At 44.0% G+C, this 22,275-nt stretch overlaps 1 protein-coding gene across 3 annotated transcripts in view; it reads right to left on the reverse strand.

The window, feature by feature from the left end:
* Nucleotides 1-20,772, reverse strand: part of GALC (galactosylceramidase) — a 43,217-nt gene extending 22,445 nt beyond the window's left edge. The window contains exons 1-7 of one of the 3 annotated variants that reach the window (XM_083614407.1): nt 19,976-20,460; nt 18,862-18,930; nt 12,895-12,958; nt 10,799-10,912; nt 7,040-7,179; nt 6,140-6,178; nt 3,182-3,309 (exon numbers count right to left, since the gene is read on the reverse strand). In XM_083614407.1, coding sequence (XP_083470533.1) covers nt 3,182-3,309; nt 6,140-6,178; nt 7,040-7,179; nt 10,799-10,912; nt 12,895-12,958; nt 18,862-18,930; nt 19,976-20,107 — 686 coding nt within the window. In that variant the 5' untranslated portion in view covers nt 20,108-20,460. Of the gene's footprint in view, nt 1-3,181; nt 3,310-6,139; nt 6,179-7,039; nt 7,180-10,798; nt 10,913-12,894; nt 12,959-18,861; nt 18,931-19,975 lie in introns of all 3 variants that reach the window. The other 2 variants (XM_083614406.1, XM_083614408.1) reach the window with 2 other exon arrangements.
* Between the last annotated feature and the right edge of the window lie 1,503 nt (nt 20,773-22,275).

The following is a 22,275-nucleotide window of genomic DNA, read 5'->3' on the forward strand; positions in this document are numbered from 1 at the left end:
CGCCCCTTGCTCCTCATCACAATCCAGATCACGGCTCCCCACTGACGCCTTTTGTAAAGGAAAGATACTGGGAGTTTTCAGAGTTTGTCTCAATGTAAAACAAAACGCAGGTGGAGTTTACTGAGCCAGACCGTGAAACTACAGGCAAGACACTAAAATCTGGTGCATTTAAGAATCCTGATTTCCTCGTACAATTAACAGCAAAGGCCCTAGGAGTAGGCATGTCATTTTTAAAAATGGTTATAGTATCAGTTTACCTATCGTGAACAAGCTTCAATATACAACCTGTCCAATAACAAGGTTACGAGGACTTTGCATGAGACTAGTTTTTGGAAGCCTATCTGCATAGCTACGTGGTTACTCTGAGGCCTAAGTGAGCATTTTCAGAAAAGCAAGACATGATCCATGGCAATCTTTTCCACCACCCAGTAGCAGGCTGTGGGTTGAGGCTGCGCTGCTCACCTGACCTCCCTCCAGCTGAGTCGCTGTTGCATACTGGAATGGAGAGGCAGAGGAAAGATCAGTGCATTGCAAACATGTGAACAAGAGCACTAGCCTGGTTCCACCACCACATTTGCACCACACCAACCTCAGCACCACAACACCCCTTCTTGTCCCTTCAGGCAGCTGTGACTCAGCTAGAACAAAGTCAGGTGAGCAGCATCATTCCACACACAGTGCCTGCCACTAATCACACCCTAGTATAAGCCTTGAGGTGCTCTTGCCTATGATGCCTGACTACCATTTTTCAATCAGAAAAGTTATTCCATGGCAAGTTATCATTTTGAAAATCCTTAAGTTCTTCTGAGGGCTGACAGTGTGTGTGTGTGTGTGTGTGTGTGTGTGTGTGTGTGTGTGAATGTACCTAACTAGATTATTAATCCTGCTGAATGAATCCACAATTGGGTCAAATGTGACTACCAGCTGAATTGCTTTTAAATTAGTCAGCAGAGAGTTAATTGTTGCTGTGGCAATTTAGTAACATTAGACAACTCTGCAGAACAGGTAATATGAAAGCCAATGGCCCTGATTAGTGCCCCAAATTTGTTGTGAACCTCCCTGAGATCTACAGATGAAGGATGGTTGTTTATCATTATTATTATTATTATTATTATTATTATTATTATCATCATCATCATCATCATCCTCATCATCATCTTCAAAATTCAGGTGCATGAAGACACCATTAGGAGGAGCCAGCCTCTTCCAAACTACTATAAATATCCCCTAATTAAAATAACTCTTTTGTTTGGCTAAAAGGGGTAGCTTTCGCTTACTGGTTAATTAGCCTTCACAAAACAGATTTATGATCCAGCCCTATGTAGCCTCACTTAGTTCAATGAAGAAGAGGAGTTTGGATTTGATATGCCGCCTTTCACTCCCTTTAAGGAGTCTCAAAGCGGCTAACATTCTCCTTTCCCTTCCTCCCCCACAACAAACACTCTGTGAGGTGAGTGGGGCTGAGAGACTTCAGAGAAGTGTGACTGGCCCAAGGTCACCCAGCAGCTGCATGTGGAGGAGCGGAGACGCGAACCCGGTTCCCCAGATAATGAGACTACCGCTCTTAACCACTACACCATGCTTGCCCCCTAGTGAGCGCGTTCAGAATAGTGCTTGCCCCCTACTTAGGGGGTACATCAGAAGAGGAACTTTTATTTCTCTAATTTCCTCCCAAGAGATATACATGGCTTTTAAAAATGCAAAAGTAAGAGCTGCCGCAAAATATTGTTGTGTATTCCAGCCAGTATTCCATGGGTATAGAGCATGCTCAGTGGTCACTGTGCAGGGGCGTGGGGGGGGCAGGGGGCAGGGGCGATCGCGGCTGTGCCAATCACACACACACCCCGGCCGGGCCACAATGCCCTGGGCACAATCGCCCTACCCCTGGGTGCACAGCATGTGCGCTGCTCTGGGTGCCCGAGCAGCTAGCTCCGCCACTGCCACTGTGCTGCTTTGTGGGGTTATCCCCGCGTATTCCTTAAGGTTCTTGCTTACTACTTCGGCAGATTATAGTGTTCCTCCACAAGCCTGCTGATACCTCCCTCTTATGCGTGGGTTGGGTTGTTTAGGCTACCTAACAATTGTGTTCATACCCGAATATCAGAAACAGAGGGAATGATGGCACTTCCATAAGCTTATTTTACAAACGTAGCAAATATCACAAACCCAAGGGCGACAGTGTCTGAACATGTGTCGATATATTGGGCGATCCTTTTTTAAAACAAGGATTTCCATGTTGGAAAGGCATCTTAAGTGTAGACTGTCACTAGTAATGTCCAAATGGCCATAAATTTTCTGTATATGACATGAATTTGAATATTAAACAGGTGTTGTCTTTCTCAGCACCTACTGAAGACCTTCCTCTTTCAAAATGTCTTTGAGTTCAGCTTTGAATGGGAGTTCTTTAAAGGTGTTTTTAAAGTGTTTCACGGCATGTTGTTTGCTAGGTTCCTAGGTTTCTTCAGGAGGAAGGGCTGGGTACAAATTTGATTAATAAATAAATGTAGGAAATGGATACCCTGCTCCTCCTCCCATAGAGCATCTAGAAGAATTTCACAGCTAAGAAATATGGAACACATATGTAACAAGGGAATACATATGTAACAAGGGAAAGTCACACATTAAAAGGACATCTACAAATGAAATTAAAAATCAGGAAATCTGAAAAAAGAGTAACAATACAGCAACAATACAGTAAAACAGTAAAATATTACTGCTTTAAATATTAAAACCATGTTGAAAGTGAAGTTTTCAGCTCAGAGAAAAGAAAGGTCAGAGAGGGAGCCTGAAGGATTTCTACAATGAGAGTATTCCAAAAACCACACTACCACCACTGAAAAGACTGTAGAAGATATATAAAAAAGGATGCAGACACCAAAATAAGCAGCAGCAGAGAGATACTAGACAGGTTGCACTAAATGCACAACGTCAAGCACAGGAGCAGAGGTGGCAAAAGGGGCAGCATAGCCCCATGCAGTAAGGACTTTATGCTCAAGTATGAGATGCAGAAATGGCCAAGCTTGGATCCAAATTTCCTTCAGTTAATGGCCAAACGTGGATCCAAACTTTCTTCAGTTCATATGGAACTGTGATCAAAGGCACGAAGGAATCACCATCACCAGATAGGTGGGGTATAAATAATAAAATTATTATTATTTTTACCCAAGGCTTCCACACTTACCCTACTATCTCAACCGAGTCATTAAGATAGGGATCGACTAGCATTTCATTTGCAATGTCCCATTCACCATCCGCAGCAATGATGCCAACCTTCCTTAAACCCACTCTGTCCATGGTTTTGCGGAGTACCTTGATAACAGATAGCATTACTTGACAGATAACACAGCTTTCATCAATGGAGAGAGTGTGACATTATCTTAACAGATCAAATTAAAGTGCGAGGGCTGTGAAATGATGGAAGAGCTGGGCTTCTACACACACAGTTAATCTGCCCGAGTGTCGCAGCTCTCAAATGGAATGCTGAACACCCTTACCTGAGAGCTTTCTCTCTTCCTGGCCCCTTTCTGATATGTACATGAAATGTACTTTCAACATTTGGATAACTACTGCTTTAAATTGTGCTCCAAAGCTCCCAGTTCCCCAAGTTATTCATGTATTACCAGTTCTTAATCCTGGAACCTGTTGTTAAAACAAGGACTTCCAGGGCTGCAACTTGAAGGGAGTGCCTTGGCAGGTGTACAGATTCACTTTTTTAGCCACCTATCAGGCACAGCTAACTCTTGTACATCTGGTGATACACCTGCCACCTCCAACACACTGTTCTGGATGTTCTCCCAAGCCAATTTCAGGACATGCACAGAGAGCAGGGAAACCCCATTGAACAAATAGACGGGACTCATTTGTTGAATCTCACCCATTAAGGCACCTCATCATCCAATTTAAATAATGTAAGAATTCTAAAATAAAATAACTGAATTGTTAATGACCGAGAAAGCAGAAACGCTGGAGATTTGAAAATCCTTGGCAGCTCTCCATTCTTATCATTAAACAGGCATGACACGCTGAACTCAGAAGTCAATTAAGTGTTTGAGAACTCCATCCTACATTCACTTAGCAGCCAGCTTCTAATACCATGTTTTAAAACAGGGGTGCGAAACCTCCAACCCACAGACCTGATTAGGCCCACCAGGTCTCCCCATTTGGCCACATCTACCTGCCCCACAGATGAAAGGAAACACCTTGCTCAGCTGAAATAGGTTTGCAGGGGCTGCCAATATGTGGTGTCTGCAAAACCATCTACAAAGCGCTCCGCCATGGGGTCTTGCAGAATGCTTTGCAATAGACTTCACAAGACCAGACAATCAGTCAATTGTCAGGTCTTGAGTAGTGCTTTGAAAGTTACTTCGTGGGCTGTGAATTTGCCTGCATTGTATGATTCCAAATGGTGCAGAGTGGAAGGGGTAACTGACATCATTGTGATGTCAGGTGACTGAGAGGTGAGCAGCCCCCCCCCCCCACCTGCCAAATTTGGTCTTCACAAGGGGAGGGGAAAGATGATCTGGCCTGAATCAGTAAAAAATTCCATTTTAAAACCCCTATTATTTCCTTCATTGTTAATCTTGCAATCTCCCCTTTTTATGCAATGCAGAAATCATTCATACAACATAAACCACTCTACACATACAGAAAAGATGATAATCTTCAAGAAATATTTCTGTCTCATACAGATAAGACTTCCCATGAATTATGTCCATTATCCTACATTTAATAAAGTGGACTAATAATACCGCCACATCTTAGTAACTAACTGTAATTGAACTTTAACTAAAGTGCATCCCATGAATGTTTTTAAAAAGAGGGTAAGTTGATAACATCAGAAAGAGAAAACATTTTTCATTGCTATAAGACTGTCATCCTATATACTTCCCAGGGAATAAGCTCCACTGAAGTCAATGGAACTTATTTTTGAGTAGACATGGGGTTGTCTTGGAGGGCACTATGTCGGATATAAAACAAGGATGGGCAGCCAGTGGCCCTCCAGGTACTCTTGGACTCCAGCTCCCATCAGCCCCAGCTAGCACGGGCATTGGGTCATGGTCAGAACTGATGGGATTTATAGTCCACAATGTCTGGAGAGTAAGTGGTTCCTCCCACCTTTCAGTTCTTGGCCTATTAGTGCTGCTGACAAACCTTCCTTCACAGAAATGGAGGAATATTCACTAAAAGATACATCTGTAGCAGTGAGACAAGTTAGCTTAAGAGACACATCTGTAAATGACAAATTAAACCATGCTAGTTTTCCTAGAGCAGTTCAGGTCGGGCATGTGTGCATTCAGTCACTTACAGCTTTCACTGCAGTCCCTTTCTACCAGATATCCACACAAAATATACACTTTTAACATATCCCTTCTACATTATAACAGTAGTAGCATTTCATGTCTTCAAAAATGGGGTTCATTTACATTTGTCGTGCATAGCAAGACACTCTTAGTCAATAAACACTATGCATTGTATGCAACGGCTGAGCAAGTAGAAGGTTTAAACCATGGTTTCATGGCTTGTTTCCACGAAACCGTGGCTTGTTTCCCAGTTCAGGGGGAATGGGAGACTATGGTTAACTGAAGACTATGGTTAACAATAGTATCAGCCAGACACTGAAGAAAAAATAAAACCAACACTGAGAATCTAGAGACCCTCTAGCCCAGTGTTCCCCAATACATCCTCTCGATGTATTGGAGTACAATTCCCATCAGCTCCAATCAACATGGCCAGCAGCCAGGGATTATGGGAATTGTAGTCCAAAGCATTTGAGAGGCATCCGCTGGGCATGTTTGGATTGCAGCCATTTTCTATGCATCTTTATCCATTAAAACTGCCTTAGGAAGCTTTGCCACTCGTTAGCAACAGAACAGAAACAAAAAAGGCTAGAACTGTAGGTAAGCTGATAAAGGTAAGCTTCAGTGCAGACATTCTGCCCTCTTCTCCACACATAGACGCACACACAGACACACCAGCTGTGCTGTTCTGATGTGTCCAAGCAAAATTGGGAGAGGATGCATAGGGAGAGATCCTGTTGCACTAGTACAACAACTTAGATGAATTCTGCTAGAAGTTCGATGTTATACATGCTAAGAATGCATTATTTTAAAAATGGATGTCAATTGATCAGTTGACCTACCTTGATATATTTGCTGCTAAAAGACCGTTCATTCCAGATCTAAAAATACCAAAATAAAAAAAATAGAAGTGATACAAAGGTAAGAGAAGACACACTCAAATCCAATTCCTGGCATGCCCTGCCTGAGCTTGCTGACCTTAAGCGTGAAGGACAAAAGGCGCTACACATGAACCAGGTTAAGGTTTTGCTCCTAGTACTTATGAAGCCTCTGGTTTCTCTAGGTATGATATACTGCAGAAGAAACTGTCCAGACTTAAGGATCTGCACTGGAAGCTACGCTCTCTGCCCTGGCCCAACGTGTGGTAATAATGCACACAGATACGAAAGGCAGGCAGTGGTGGATGGCCTAAAGGAAGATCTGCAATCTCTACTAGTAAATCTCTGGGTGATTAAAAGTAGATGAGCAACAAATTCTGACTACCAACTGTTCAACAACAACAACAACAGAAATGAGGAAAGCAGGAGGAGGAGGACTGAAAATTGGGGTGGGGTGGAGGGAAGGAACATAAGTTCAATGCAGTTCTGGTAGTAAAAACAAATGCCTGGGCTCAGAATTGTTTAATTGCAGCACCTTCTCCAAGTGTTACAGGTAGGAAAAAGGATGGGTGTGTTTGTGTATAAATGTGTACATACACAAATGTGTATGTATTTTGTACCAGGCTCTGACTGGTGGATCTTGAGGTTCTAGGACAAAAAAACAAGGCAAATCCCATAAGCCTAAAGTGTGCGCACCAATGTTTCCTAATCATTACAGTATTTTAATAATTGAGGGGAGGGGTGTGAAGTAACCCAGTGGATTTTTTTCAGGAAAATGGTCGAAGCAGACTTGTATTAGATGACTTTGGAATCTCTAACATGAATCATGTTCAAAAGTATTTAAAGAGGAATTCCTTTACTAACCCCGATGTAGTCAATGTCCAAATCATGAAATCTTTTAGCGCCTATAATCCAGGACACAATATAATAAGCAGTGACATCCGGATAATCATAGGGCCAGTTCTCACCCCTCCCAACCCATCCTGGAAAAGCCCAGGGCAACCCTGTAAAGAGAAGGAAAAAAACAAGCATAAAATTAATACAACGGAAAAGCTTAGCACACAGCCCCTATTCTCAAAATAGGAGAGTTCAAACTTCAACCTACCCTGCAGGAGAGGCATTGTGGGTGTGCTCACACTACAGAACAATCCACACATTTCTTTGCTCTTGAAACCAGTGAGGCACCACTCAGTTCTGGTTTTTAGAAATTATACAGAAAGCTTCCTACTTCTTTGGCCATGGGAGTATAATACCTACCATCTTGAAGAGGCACTTCCCCCCTAAATTTTCAATTTCAGAGCTTGCTGTCATTATTTATTATTTTACAGAGGTACCTCGTGTTAAGTACTTAATTCGTTGCGGAGGTCCATTCTTAACCTGAAACTGTTCTTAACCTGAAGCACCACTTTAGCTAATGGGGCCTCCTGCTGCTGCTGCGCTGCCGGAGCACAATTTCTGTTCTCATCCTGAAGCAAAGTTCTTAACCCGAGGTACTATTTCTGGGTTAGCGGAGTCTGTAACCTGAAGCGTATGTAACCTGAAGCGTCTGTAACCTGAGGTACCACTGTATTTCCTTTATGAATAGCTCCCCATGAACCACCCCCAAGCAATTAACGATCAATGACTGCATTAATAAAAACATTCAAAACAGAGAAAGATTGGGACAAAGATCTCTGAAGGAGCATCTCCACCCCCAACGTTCAGCTCAGACACTGAGGTCCAGCGCCGAGGGCCTTCTGGCAGTTCCCTCATTCAAGAAGTGATGTTACAGGGAACCAGGCAGAGGGTCTTCTCAGTAGTGGCGCCCGCTCTGTGGAACGCCCTCCCAGAAGATGTCAACGAAATAAGCAACTATCCGACTTTTCAAAGGCAGCCCTGTTCAGGGAAGTTTTTAATGTTTGAAGTTTTATTCTGTTTTTAATGTTCTGTTGAAAGCTGCCCAGAGTGGCTGGGGAAACCCAGCCAGATGCGTGGGGTAGAAATTAATAATAGTAATAATAATTTTTGTTATTATCATCATCATCATCATCTCCACTTAGAATGCTTGCAGGAAAAGGGAGGTCTTCAACAGGTGCCAAAAAGACAGCAGCGTCTGCTTGATATATAGCTGGTGGGAGTTCCAAAGGGTAGATGCCTCCAAACAAAAGGCATTAGTCCAGCATTGTACAGCAGGCGCTGCAATAGTCCAACAGCTTGACCTCACCCCCAAAAGGCGCACTCCTCCATTGTCTCACAAAGCCCACAGATGCAAACAACAGCACAAAAAGGACCTCCTGATGAGATGATGTCTGAGGGAGGCCCTCTCCTGCAGAGTACAGTGCTCAACTGGGTGTAAAGGGGTGAAATTATCGGCTAGGTATCCGTGTCCCAATCTATGTAAGGCTTTGTACACCAGTACCAGCCCCCTGAGTTTAGCCTGCTGTCTGGCTGGCAACCAACGAGATTAAAAAGCAAGTTACATTTATGGGGATGCTAATGCCAAGCCCAGTCTAACAATCATGGCTAGAAGCAGGTAGGGAAACTGCTTTGGGCTAACTAGAATACAGTCATACCTTGGGTTGAAGTAGCTTCGGGATAAGTATTTTCGGGATGCACACTGCGGCGACCCGGAACTAACGGAGTGCGTTAGTTCCGGGTTTTGCCACTCGCACATGCGCAGACGGTCAAAAATGACATCATGCGCATAAGCGGAAGCAGCAAATCGCAACCCACGCACGTGCAGATGCGCGGACACGGGTTGCGTTCGCTTCTGGATGCGAACGGGGCTCCGGTACGGATCCCGTTTGCATCCAGAGGTACCACTGTATCTGCACTATTGTTAATAACTATTGGCTCTTAGGGCATGTCCACATGAGAGACGAGGTAGAGGGGAGAAGAGAAGCACACATGCCCAGGTAACTAACCAAACCATGGTTTGGCGATCAGGCAGCACTAAACATCAATTTTCTTTCGTTGGTACGTTTTGATTCAGTATTTCCACGGTACCCCACAAATATAACTATAAATTCTCTTTTCATTCTCTCCAGAAATGTGTGCCAACAAACAATACCCCCTGCTACTGGGCCTTCCCCCTCTTCCTCTGGCAAAGCTGTGGGCTTAAGTGCCTGCGCAGAAACGGTGCAACCAACAAACACTCAAAGGCTCAGCCAGTCCAAACTGCACTCTTTTTGCTATCAGGCCCTCCTTTACTGTATGCCACAGAACAGTGCTTTTCACCCAGTGGTACACCTCATGGAGTTATCAGAAGGAACAATTACAGTCAGGTGACCAGCACTGCTTCGGGCTGGTCCTGGGCTTCCTTCATATTCTGAGTGTGCACATTCTCAGAACCAATGTATTTTCCATGAAACATCTACAGAGTGGGAAAAACAAATCAAGCACTCAGGAAATGACATGTTGATTGTGTGGGCAAAGAAATGCCAAAACAGGAAGGTGAGGCAGCATGCCGTTGCAACGGGCACTCCTAAAAGAGGAAGATACTACAATGCATGGGAAATATGTGTTGCCTAACTCTGTCATGGGAAGGCATTTGTGACATTATGAGTAGAAGGCTATCAAAAGAGGCAAACAACAGCTCCAGGCATCTAGTCTTCCTCATTTGTTGTCAGCCCTTCCAGGTTATGCTGATTTTCTTTGGAACACCCTACAAGAGACTATACAATGCACTGCTTGTTCCTGTGGCTTCACCTCAATCTCCAACCAACATCACAATTTAATTTTCCAGAAGTGTTACAGGTTCCTGCATATTGTATTTTCACAAACAGGCTGAATTTATTCAATAAGGTTTCTTTATCAATTGCAATGGTAATTTTGGTATCAAAGCATGTGGTATATTGGAGTTTTTATATGAAAATCATAATGTTCTCTTAACCCTATGCTCCCATCACAATACATCCCCAAATCTTCCGTTTCAAATTTAAGAGCATTTTATTATACATTTATATAACAGAAATGATCTGGAAATGGTGCGGGGGATTCAAACTACAAAATCCCTTAAGTGTGTGTTAATCATGGGGTGCTGACCGAAACCAAATTTTTAGTGAAGGGGGGTATTTGGGGAGAAGCAAAATGTTTACAGTTTAATCATTATGTAAAAGGCTTCTTTCTTTTTTAAAGGAATTAATAAATAAAGCCTGACAGGTCAAAATCGCTCCATCTGCCCACCAACTCATTCCTATATAAGCAGTAACAACAGCAGAGGATGCCTTCTTTTCTCTCCACCCCCCCACCCCCACCCCCCGCCACCACCTATGGTTCTTTTCTTGGTAGCAGCTCATAGCTAGTGAGTAAAGAGAATAACCACCAGCCTGGGTTTGAATGACATGCAAAGCCAAACACTGGCTAACTTCAGGACAGCATAGGCCTGAAAAGCATCAGCTCCCCTCTGAGAGCTTGCAAATTCATATGGTCCTGGTAAGCCACAGTTTGGGCTTGCAAAGTTGTGCAAACCCAGCCTCTCTCACACACACAACACACACACTCCAAGCTGAGTAAATCAATATTATTTAAAGCATGCTGCACGTTGCATTGGAACAGAATGGTTTAAAATGAATCACAAAGGTACTCTCAAATTACAGGGTAAGAAGGACAAAACGTCACACCTTACAGGTCTGCAGGTCTTACCAATCAATTTAATATTAGGGTTTCTCTTTTTAGCTTCTTTCATCAGCCACCATTCATAGCCCCGGAAATAATTTTCATCATCTTCATAGTGCATGTGGGATGGTTCAGTTCCATCTACAGAAGGAAAACAAAATTGTAGCTCAGTAATGTGTTACACATCCTTTGCTACATCTGCTACATCAATCTAATACATTTCTCAACACATGTAAACTATATGTATATCATGAAACTGGACATGCAATGTTATTCTTACACCAATTTTAGCACCCTGGATAGCATCAAGGGAAGAAGATTAACAACAAATGCAGTTCTCTGTACTTATACACCTACATTAAGAAACCTGATCTTCTATAGACATTCCAATGCCTATCCTGTAATCACAGGTTGTAAGAACTTACTGAGTGGAAAGCTATACTTTAAGTCAGGTTATTCTGGGGCTTATCTGCTGGAGAATCACAAGCACATGAAACAGGATGGCAAAAAATACTAAAATCTGAAATGTAGATGAAATGTGGTGCCCAGATGGCGCCATGTTATGTTGCGGGGTTCTTCATAAATCATAGAAACCATTTTTAATAAAGTCCAAAGATATAATAAGCTGACGTTTGGCATTCACCCACTCATGACTCTGCATCGAAATAATGCTAATGAAAAACAATGCTAATTAAATGTTCTAAATATAAATCAGCTGTACCATCCAGCTTATGCAGTGCTTTGCCAGCCCAGGATATGCATGCCTCATTTACAAGGCGAACTGTTATCTGTTTATGATCTATGTCCAGTTGCATTAGATTGAGAACTTCAATCTCCAGTAACCCTGCCAAGAAAACTCCATGGACAAAAACAACTATTCTTAATAGCTACATCTGTCAACCTCAACATCCTCCAGCTACATATATAGCAATAATAATATTATTAAGACCATATCTATGCCACCTAATATATAAAATACCTCTAAGCAGTATACAGCAAATAAAAAAACCAAAATATGCAATAAAACCATAAATACAACTCAATAAAACACTGATATTTGTTGATACCAGTACAGTAACTGGGAGGTGAAGGTATCCCTTTCTCTTAACACACCTCCCCACACAACACCTCTCAGCTTCCCACCTCTTCTCTAGGAACAAACAAATAAACAAACTCACAGGTCACCTCAACATCTCCCACCACAATGAAGGTCCCCTGAACAAGCTGATCTCACCCTTGTCTCTCATTGTAGGTGTGGGTCACCTTTGGCCCTCTAGATGCTGCTGAACTACACTTCCCACCATCCCTGGCCATTGGCCATGCTTCCAGGAGCTGATAGGCATTGTGGTTCAACAACCCATTTAACAGCACCTTGATAAGCTTACGTGGAAATAAGTGCTAATGAAATCAATGGATTTACGGCAAAGTAAAGATGCTTATAGCAAGAGGACATCCCATTTTCAGGAGATATTCGCAAACTTAATATGGAACCCACTAGATAACAGTTCCCTCTACCCTGCAAAAACAAAAAGCCATACACACAACAATCTTAATAATATTAATGATAAGAATAATAATGTGCCACCCATCTGACTGGGTCGCCCCAGCCACTAGGGGTGGCTCCTAACAAAATATTAAAAATGCAATAAAGCATCAACCATTAAAAATTTCCCTGCCTTCAGATGTCTTCCAAAAGTCAAATAGTTATTTATCTGTTTGACATCTGATGGGAGGGTGTTCCACAGGGTGGGTGCCACTACCAAGAGGGCCCTCTGCCTGCTTGTTCATGTGAATCCACACACTCTCACACACCCCAAACACACAGGTACACAGATCAGCTGTGGGGGTACTACACCCACCCTGCTTATCAAATTATCAACATAACTCTGGGGAAGGGCAATTATATCCCCATCAAGGGGCTTGAGAAAAATCTCCACTATTGAGTATTTTGTTCCAACCATAACAGAATCAGTTTTCCAGAACCTAGTAAAGAGGCACAATCAGCATATCATGCAAAGCTCGTGGTGAGCAACTTGGTTGACAATGTTTAGAACTAACTAACCCATAATTACAGCATTATTACAATGCTTTGTGGTTAAATCTCTTTCCTCAACAACTCATACCTGTGGACTGTGCATCTCCGCCAATCTCTACTTTGAGGATTTGTAAAGCAGCAGCAAAATTTGGCTTCAGGGGAAAAAGAAGAGGAAGCAGTGTTAACATTTATGCTATTCATGGATGACAGTGCATCATGTAAATAGGAAATAATTTGCAGTCAAGACTGTGGTACTGACTTATCACCTACTATGATGCTCAACAATCATTACCTCTTTGATTGAAAACAGAGATTGTGTTTGCACATGATATGCCAAAACAGTGGCTGTGCAAGCATACACTGCACATAAGACAGGCTTCAGAGCCTTTGAGATGCTGGCAGTCAATATCCCACAGAGGACCAGTTCTGCAGTGCTAATAGAACTAGTCGCCCAGCAACACCAGCACTAGGGAAAGGGATTTTAATACATCTTTACAAAGCAGCTTGGTACAGAAGCCTATTATGCCTTCACCTTTCATCAGCCTTTCCCCTGTCTGTGTGCTGCAAAAATGAGCCCTGTGGCTCTTCTGCAATTGTTTTACAGGGACACGTACAGTTGTATCCCAGTAAGAGACAAGAACATGGCAGTGATATTGGCTGTACGTACTGTACCTTCCTACAATTAAGTGGAACAGGAAACAGGCTATGAAACACACAGTACTTTCTCCAGGCTGAAAGGAACCCCACAACACTACCCTGAGCCCTTGCCAGGATCATTGCATTGCTTATTAACAAAAGCAGAAGAATACTTTTGTTGCTCATTTTATCTCATTCCATCTTTCTTTCTTTATATTTATGTATATATTTTCTATTGTTATGCAAAATTTTGCATATTGCAAGGAAGTTTCTTCTGCAAGGTCAATTATTTTGCAGCTTATTAGATTCCCTCAAAGAACAGTAATCCCAATTACAAAAAATAATTGCCTTCAATATGTTAAAAAAAAAAAACACAGAAGCACAAACATAGAATCGTAGAACGGTAGAGTTGAAAGGAATCTCAAGGGTCCTGTAGTCCAATCCCCTGCAACGCTGCTTCACGCTTTGCAGAGCTGAGACCTAGCTCCAGTTAAATCCTGTTAGCCCTCAAAGAAGCCAGCCAGCACCAGTAATGGATCAATAAGCAAAAAAAAAAAAAAGCCATATCCCATGGATTTGAAACTTGCCGGCTGTCTTCACATAGTAAACAGTGTCACGAAGTAACTCCAAAAAGGTCTTAACCTCTTGGAAGAGATTCAAATGCCATGGTCTGATCACTACGCTCTGAAAGCCAAGATTGACTTCCCGCTCCTCCCCTGCTCGGGTGGCGAACCTATTTGGGCTCGTCCGCGAAAACTGATGGATCCTGATAGATTCCAACAAGCCTTGCGGGACCCTGCTCCTCCTGGCGACTCATTAGATGACCTTGTTGAGGACTGGAATAACCGGCTCTTGGCAGCCATTGATGAGATCGCGCCTAAGCGCCCTCTGCGACCCCGTCGAAACCGGGCCCCTTGGTTTACTGAGGAGCTCCGGAAAATGAAGCGGGATCTCAGATGGCTAGAGCGAGTATGGTGACGGACTCATGACGGAGCCTCAAGAACATCTTATAGGACACTTATGAAAGCCTATGAGATGGCTATGAAAGCTGCTAAGAAATCTTACTTTACAGCTTCCATTGCATCCGCTAGCTCTCGCCCGGCACAACTTTTTAGAATAATTAGAGCAATAACGTCCTTAGGAGGACAACCAAATTTAAGCACAAATTTGACCCACAGCTGTGAGGCATTCACGAGCTTTTTTGCGGAGAAAGTCCTGTTGCTCCGCCGTGACCTCCCTGCCAATTTAGATACAGTGACTGAACTGGAGGCCCCTCGACTGACTTCAGGTCCAGTGTTGGACCATTTCGATCGAATACTCCCTGCTGATGTGGATAGCTTCCTCCAAGTTGGTAGGCCCACCACCTGCCTCCTTGATCCGTGCCCGTCTTGGCTGATTAGGGAGTGTCCAGATGTTGCGCGGACCCCCCTGGTTGAAATTATCAATTTGTCCCTTGACACGGGGACATTCCCAGGGGAACTGAAGGAAGCAGTGGTATGTCCACTCTTAAAGAAAACTTCATTAGATCCCTTAGACCTATCCAATTACCGCCCAGTTTCAAATCTTCCATATCTGGGTAAGGTAATTGAGAGAGCAGTTGCTGAACAGCTTGGTAGGTTTCTGGAGGAAACATCGGCTTTAGATCCATTTCAGTCCGGTTTCCGTCCTGGTTTTGGGACCGAGACGGCTCTGGTTGCCCTAACAGACGATCTCCGTAGACAGCTGGATCGAGGCGGGTCAGGACTGGTGATCCTTTTAGATTTGTCAGCAGCCTTTGACATGGTCGATCATGATCTTCTGGACCACCACCTCGCAGACGTGGGGATACAGGGCATAGCCCGTAACTGGCTGTGCTCTTTTATCTCTGGTCGGGGACAGAGGGTGGCACTAGGGAGGGAAATGTCGTCATGCCACTCCTTGGTGTGTGGAGTGCCGCAGGGCGCAATCCTTTCCCCAATGCTTTTTAACATCTTTATGCGCCCCCTTGCCCAGATTATCCAGAGCTTTGGGCTGGGTTGTCACCAATATGCTGATGACACTCAGCTCTATCTGCTGATGGATGGCCACACCGACTCGGCCCCGAACACACTGACCAGATGCTTGGAAGCTGTGGCTGGATGGTTTCGTGGGAGCCTATTGAAACTAAATCCTTCGAAGACAGAGGTCCTATGGCTGGGTCGGGATGGCATGGGGATGAGGGACCAACTCCCTTCTCTTGCGGGGGCCCAATTAGTGCCATTGCCTTCCGTTAAGAGTTTGGGTGTAATCCTTGACGCCTCCCTTTCCAGGGAGGCGCAAGTTACAGCAACAGCCAAGGCAACATTTTTCCACCTTCGCCGCATCAAGCAGTTGGTCCCTTACCTTTCCCGCCCTGACCTGCCCACAGTGAGCCATGCGACGGTCATCTCCAGGCTTCACTACTGTAATTCGCTCTACGCGGGGCTGCCCTTGAAGCTGTCCCAGAAACTCCAGCGGGTGCAGAATGCTGCAGCGAGGCTCCTCACGGGGTCTCTGCCATGGGAGCATATTCACCCAGTGCTTTGCAAGCTGCACTGGCTCCCGGTGGAGTACAGGATCAGATTTAAGGTGCTGCTTTTGACCTTTAAAGCCCTTCACGGCCTAGGACCCTCATACCTACGGGACCGCCTCTCCCGGTATGCCCCACGGAGAGCCTCAAGGTCCATAAATAGCAACACCCTAGTGGTCCCGGGCCCTAAGGAAGTTAGATTGGCTTCAACCAGAGCTAGGGCCTTTTCAACTCTGGCTCCGGTCTGGTGGAACACTCTGCCTCATGAGACCAGGGCCCTGCAGGATTGATTTCTTTCCGCAGGGCCTGTAAGACAGAGTTGTTCCGCTTGGCCTTTGACTTGGAGCCAATTTGATTCCCTCCCTCTCTTTCTTTTTTCTTTTCCTTCTCCTCCTGCGATGAGGCTACATTTTAATATTTTAATGTTTCAATATTTTAATGTTGTATTTTTAATTTTGTTTTTAAGTTGTAATCATTTAACTTGTTTTTATTATTGCTTGTAAGCCGCTCTGAGCCCGGCCTTGGCTGGGGAGGGCGGGGTATAAATAAAAATTATTATTATTATTATTATTATTATTATTATTATTATTAAATGACAATTCTGCCCTGCCAATCTGATTGAGAAAATGTTAAAGACCTTGGTTTTTTTGTAAACCTCTTACTTAGAAATTTATTCTCCAGCATCAACAACAGGGCTAACCTGACCTGATGGGGGAACTCTACAGGGCAGGAGCGGGGGGGGGGGGGATACACAGGATGCAGAAATTTGAATTTCACTCCAAGTCATCAACAATAACATTGAGGCTGTAGACTGTTTTGTGCGATGTACTATGGCTTTGTAGCAAAATACATATATCGAAACACTTAGTTGAATTTTAAAATATTATCTTATTAACTTTTTTCTTGTACTTTGATTAGATTGTACCATTATTGGGAATAGTTTGAACTAAGGTTTTTCCCCTAAACTGTTTGATTTAACTATTCTTGTTATTTTCTGCTCCGATCAATAAACTTTGAAACTGAAAAAAAATATGATCATGGAGGATATGTATATTTATTCCACATCTTCCAATAAAGGGTTTCAGTTTCTCCATCATTCCCATTTGTATCCCACTTCTTGGTAGTTCCACTGCCCTCAGAAGGTTGTGCGAGGGCAGCCTAGGAGAAGACATTATTTGTATTAGTCCCTAATTTGTGGAATTCCCTCCCCATAGAGGTGCATTTGGCACCTTTATTATACAGTTTCTCATGCATGCTGAAGATGCACATCTTCACCATGGCCTTTGACGTACTTCACTCTGTTCTTTTGACTGCAATTGGTGTTAAACTATTTTTAATATAGTATTTTAAGTTGTTGAAGCGCACCCTGGAACCTGTTGATGAAAGGCAAGCAATAAATTGAACTAATAAGAATTTTGCCTGAAAAGAAATAAAAAGCTTATCATATTCCTCAACACCATTTTGTCACAAGCAGCACAAATAATCTTGAAAGCCTCGTTATCATTTACCATTTCATTTACCAGGAAAGACCATAAATTTCCTAAGCACTCCAGAAGAAGACATTATTCTTGCTCTGAAAAAGCCCCAGCACTGTGCTGCTCACCATATTCCTTCACCACTTCAGCATTGCCCAAATACCCAGGCTGTTTCTGTAAGTACATTTCTCACATTCTATTCTGAACTGCAGTCTTTCATCAACATTCTTAATGTTGAAATGAAAAGCAGTACATCTTAGTTTCACGGAGTGAGAGTTTGAGGCTTCGCTGATGGTCCTGTCTTGAGAATATTTACAAGCCCAACTGCAACATGAATTTGCAGCACTTTGTCACAGTTAAGCAGCCACTAAGCTTCCACAAGCTATTTGACTAGTATTATCAATGCCAATAAACACGACAGTAAGCGGCAGGGGGGGGGGTCAGAATAAGAAAAACATCCTAGCTCAAATTCTTACATCTTATTTGCCAGATGTATAAAGCAAACATCAAGCATACACCATGGCAGAAAAAATGAAAGTTGATATGAATGCACTGATAAGGTTTGGGTCATGATATCAAGCACTGCATACAGGTTTTATAAGAATATAAGTACAGTAAAGAATACCTGTCAGCACATTAACAGATGGAGCAGCTCCTGAAGGCAGTCCAGAACGTAGCTGCCAGAGCACTAAGTGCCACGTCAGTTATGAAACACCCTTCCTCACAAGTATGGCTGAGATCCGCCTTACTTTCTTTTTAAAGTAAAGTAAAGGTAAAGGAACCCCTGCCCGTACGGGCCAGTCTTGCCAGACTCTAGGGTTGTGCGCTCATCTCACTCTATAGGCCGGGAGCCAGCGCTGTCCGCAGACACTTCCGGGTCACGTGGCCAGCGTGACAAGCTGCATCTGGCGAGCCAGTGCAGCACACAGAACGCCGTTTACCTTCCCGCTGGTAAGCGGTCCCTATTTATCTACTTGCACCCAGGGGTGCTTTCGAACTGCTAGGTTGGCAGGCGCTGGGACCGAGCAACGGGAGCGCACCCCCACCGTGGGGATTCGAACCGCCGACCTTTCGATCGGCAAGTCCTAGGCGCTGAGGCTTTAACCCACAGCGCCACCCGCATCCCTACTTTCTTTTTAGTGCCAACTAAAGACATATTTGTTCCAACGACTTGGAGAGGTCGAGAAAGTCAGTTGACACCCAGGATAGAAACACCTATATGGAATTTTGATGATGCATTTTATGTGCTCTGGTTCGACTATTTTTATGTGATGTTTTATAATGCAACACACCCTAGGATAGCTAACAAGGCTGGACGGCTAATACATTTCTTAAAAGAAATAAAAAAGGTCAAAAAGAGGTTGATTCAATGACTGCCCTAGGTCAAAGTCTACAAGAACAGCAATGTCGCACTTACCTTAAAAAGATAATCCAAAATCTGAGAGCGATAAGGTTCTGGGTAATTCACCAAAAGCCGGGAAGTAGCCTAGAAGAGAAAAAAAAGAAAAATTATGGAGTTACTGTTTATATCTCTATACTGTAAAATGTAAAAATCATACACTCCATAATCTGATAGGTGTTTGTTGCACACACACACACACACACCTGGGCTTGCACCCCGAACCAGAGGCCAGTTTCACCAACCCCCTAAGTACACCTCTGTTAATTAGTTATTATTAAATTTATATACCGCCCATCGCCCGAGGATCACAAAGCGGTTCATAATATAAAACCAAAAACCAAAAATGTGTAATGTAGCAACGGACTGGAACAATAACCCTCCCGACTAAACATCAGGAAGAACTTCCTGACCAGAAGAGCTGTTCGACTGCGTAACCATCTCCCTCCTTGCACAGAGGGTGTTTTTGTTTGAATTGTTTTTATTCGAGGTTGGGGTTGTGTTACAAAGCAAACAGATACACAGGGAACGGTTTTAAGCAGAGGTTGGGTGGGCCAGCTGCCCTGGATGCTTTATGGCTGAGATTCCTGCACTGCAAGGGGCAGCCCTGTTTAGGGAAGCTTTTAATGTTTAATAGATTATTGTATTTTAATACAGTGGTACCTCGGGTTTAGTACTTAATTCGTTCCGGAGGTCCGTACTTAACCTGAAACTGTTCTTAACCTGAAGCACCACTTAGGCTAATGGGGCCTGCTGCTGCTGCCACACCGCCGGAGCACGATTTCTGTTCTCATCCTGAAGCAAAGTTCTTAACCTGAAGCACTATTTCTGGGTTAGCGGAGTCTGTAACCTGAAGCGTATGTAACCCGAGGTACCACTGTATTCTGTTGGAAGCCGTCCAGAGTGGCTGGGAAAATGCAGCCAGCTGGGCGGGGTATAACTAAATTAATTATTATTATTATTATTATATTGTGCTGGATGACCCTTGGGGGTCCCTTCCAACGCTGCAGTTCTATAGGATTCTCAACACACACACACAAGCATTTCCCGCGCGCGGACCCTCATGGACCGGGGTGAGGCGCCTACAGACACCTCCCCACCTTCCCCCGGGGGTAGCGGCCGCTCAACCTACCCCGCCTCCGCTGAGGGCGCCGATGCCGTCGAACTCCGAGGCGAGCCCCACCGCGTCGTCCAGCCGGTAAACGCCGCTGGCCGAGGCCAGGCTGCAGCCCAGCAGCGCGAAGCCCCACAGCCGCCAGGTCATCCTCGCACGCTGCGCTGAGCCGGGGACAGGGCGGGACGGGACGAGCCTCGCCGGTTGAACGAATGAATGAATGAACGGCCGGCCGGCGGGGCTGCCGCGCTTCCAGCCTCTGCGCGAAGGAGCAGCCGCGTCGCCTCAGCGCTGCTCTGCCGCCTCCCGGCTCCTGTCATAAATCCTGTCAGCCCCGGCGCGAGCGGCGCGAGGCCTCCACTCCCCCACACCCGAGCACGGTCACGTGGCGCGAGGTCACCTGACTTCGGCTGCGTCGCCGTTGTTGTAGTTCTGCGAAAAGAGAAGGGAGGTTTTTCGTGCATACCGCGGAATCCCATTCTCGGCCGCCGCGGCTGCACCCCGTCACCTCCGATGACGTTCCCGCCGCGTCATTGCAGTCACGTGACGAGGACTGTCTCGTCGATGCTGGGAGGCTTTTGAAGTTTTTTTTGGGGGGGGGCGTTGCTGCAAGGAGGAGGCTTGAGCGCTGTAGGCTCTTTTTTGGCTGCCTAGCAGCCCACGGAGATTTATCTTTGCTTACCCTCGTGTAGTGTTCGCCCTTCCTCAAAGAAGCTGTCAGCTTCCACCTACCTCGCAGGGTTGTTGTGAGGACGAGATGGGGAGTTGGGGCAGTGAATTCTAAAATTGTGGAGTTGCAAGGGGCCCTACTCACTGCAATGCCGGGATCTCAACACGTGACGCCCCTCGTCCCGTTTGAAACTACATCAGTATAAATGGCAATAAAATGAATGACTGAAATGCAAATAAGAAGCTCTGGGTTCTTTTCTTTTCTGCACGCGCACACACACCTACCACCACTGCCCTCCAGTCTTCTCCCAACAATTCTGTGAGGTGGGATTGGGCTAACTAGCCTGAGAAAGGACTTGAGCTTCGTGGCCTGTGTGATTTCAGGTCAGGTCTCCCTAGCCCTAGTCCTGGTAACGTTAAAAGAAGGCTTGAGTTCAGTGGGGCTTGCTCTCTAAGGAAGTGTGCATAGGATTATAGCTTGATCCTGTGCACATTTACTTGGAAGTAAGCCTGTTTTCTCTTTTAGGGAGATGATGGGAATCCCCCCTCTCAAAAAATATTAGTGTGAACAAGTGTATACTACTGTTCTAAAGGTCTCAACCCCTCCCACTGGTCTATAAACTGGGAAAACCAAAGAATTTTAGTTTTACCTTCAGAAAATGTCAGGAAATATAAAATATGTATACTATATAGATAAAATAAATATATATACTGTAATATAACTGCAAGTACGTGGCAATCATTTTTAATGATTTCTTTGCAATGTTACACACATTTTATTTACCATGCAAACTAAATCATGTGAATTTAACCCAAATATATTTTGAATTCCCAAGTCATGTTACAACCTCTTAGTACCCCACATGTTCAGAATTTGAGAATTGAAAAATTCAACACACCCACCAAGCATCTTGCACTAGAGATCCCCAAAACATGGAGCCAGCACAGAAAAGTAGAACCATATTCATTGTGAGCTTAAACATCAAGATTTGGTTAATCTGATGCAACCTGGTTTCTTTTCATTAGCTATGTGAGTACACAAACACGTACTCCATAAGCCAACCAGGTTTCTCCATGGCGTAGGAATTTGCAACAATCTTAATGTACTATATTCACATTATTTATTTGTTATGGTATAAATGTATTGACTCTGCTCTGAGTTCACCACTACAGTGTTTGTTGATTCATTCATTGTTTTGTATTCAGGCAAAAATCAATTCAAACATAACAGATCAAGGCTTGATGGTTTGTTTTTGTTTTGTTTTTATGCAATGCTTCTGCTAATTGATGTACATTCCAGCTGTTGAATGTTGAAGCCTAAGCTCATTATTTTAAATTACAGATGTGTACAGTCAGCGAAGTGTCATTGTGATGCTAAATATATAGTATAAATACTTAGGATTGCACACAGTCATGAATCATGGAGTCATGAATCATACGTGGCTTGCAACATATATGCCAATCAAAAGTTGAGTATCTCTTGGGAAAGTGAGACTGGGAACTATTGTGTTTGAATCATCGCAGGGTGATCAATTTATCGGTATGCATTACTCTGTGAATTTTGCACAAGTCTGGGATAGCCAACATGGTGTTCTCCAGAAGATCGGAAATTTGATTCAGTTTGCATTTTAATGTGAATCTACCTAATT

The sequence above is a fragment of the Podarcis filfolensis genome, assembly GCF_964270895.1.
Source record: "Podarcis filfolensis genome assembly, chromosome: 1".
In the NCBI taxonomy this organism is placed as follows: Eukaryota; Metazoa; Chordata; class Lepidosauria; order Squamata; family Lacertidae; genus Podarcis; species Podarcis filfolensis.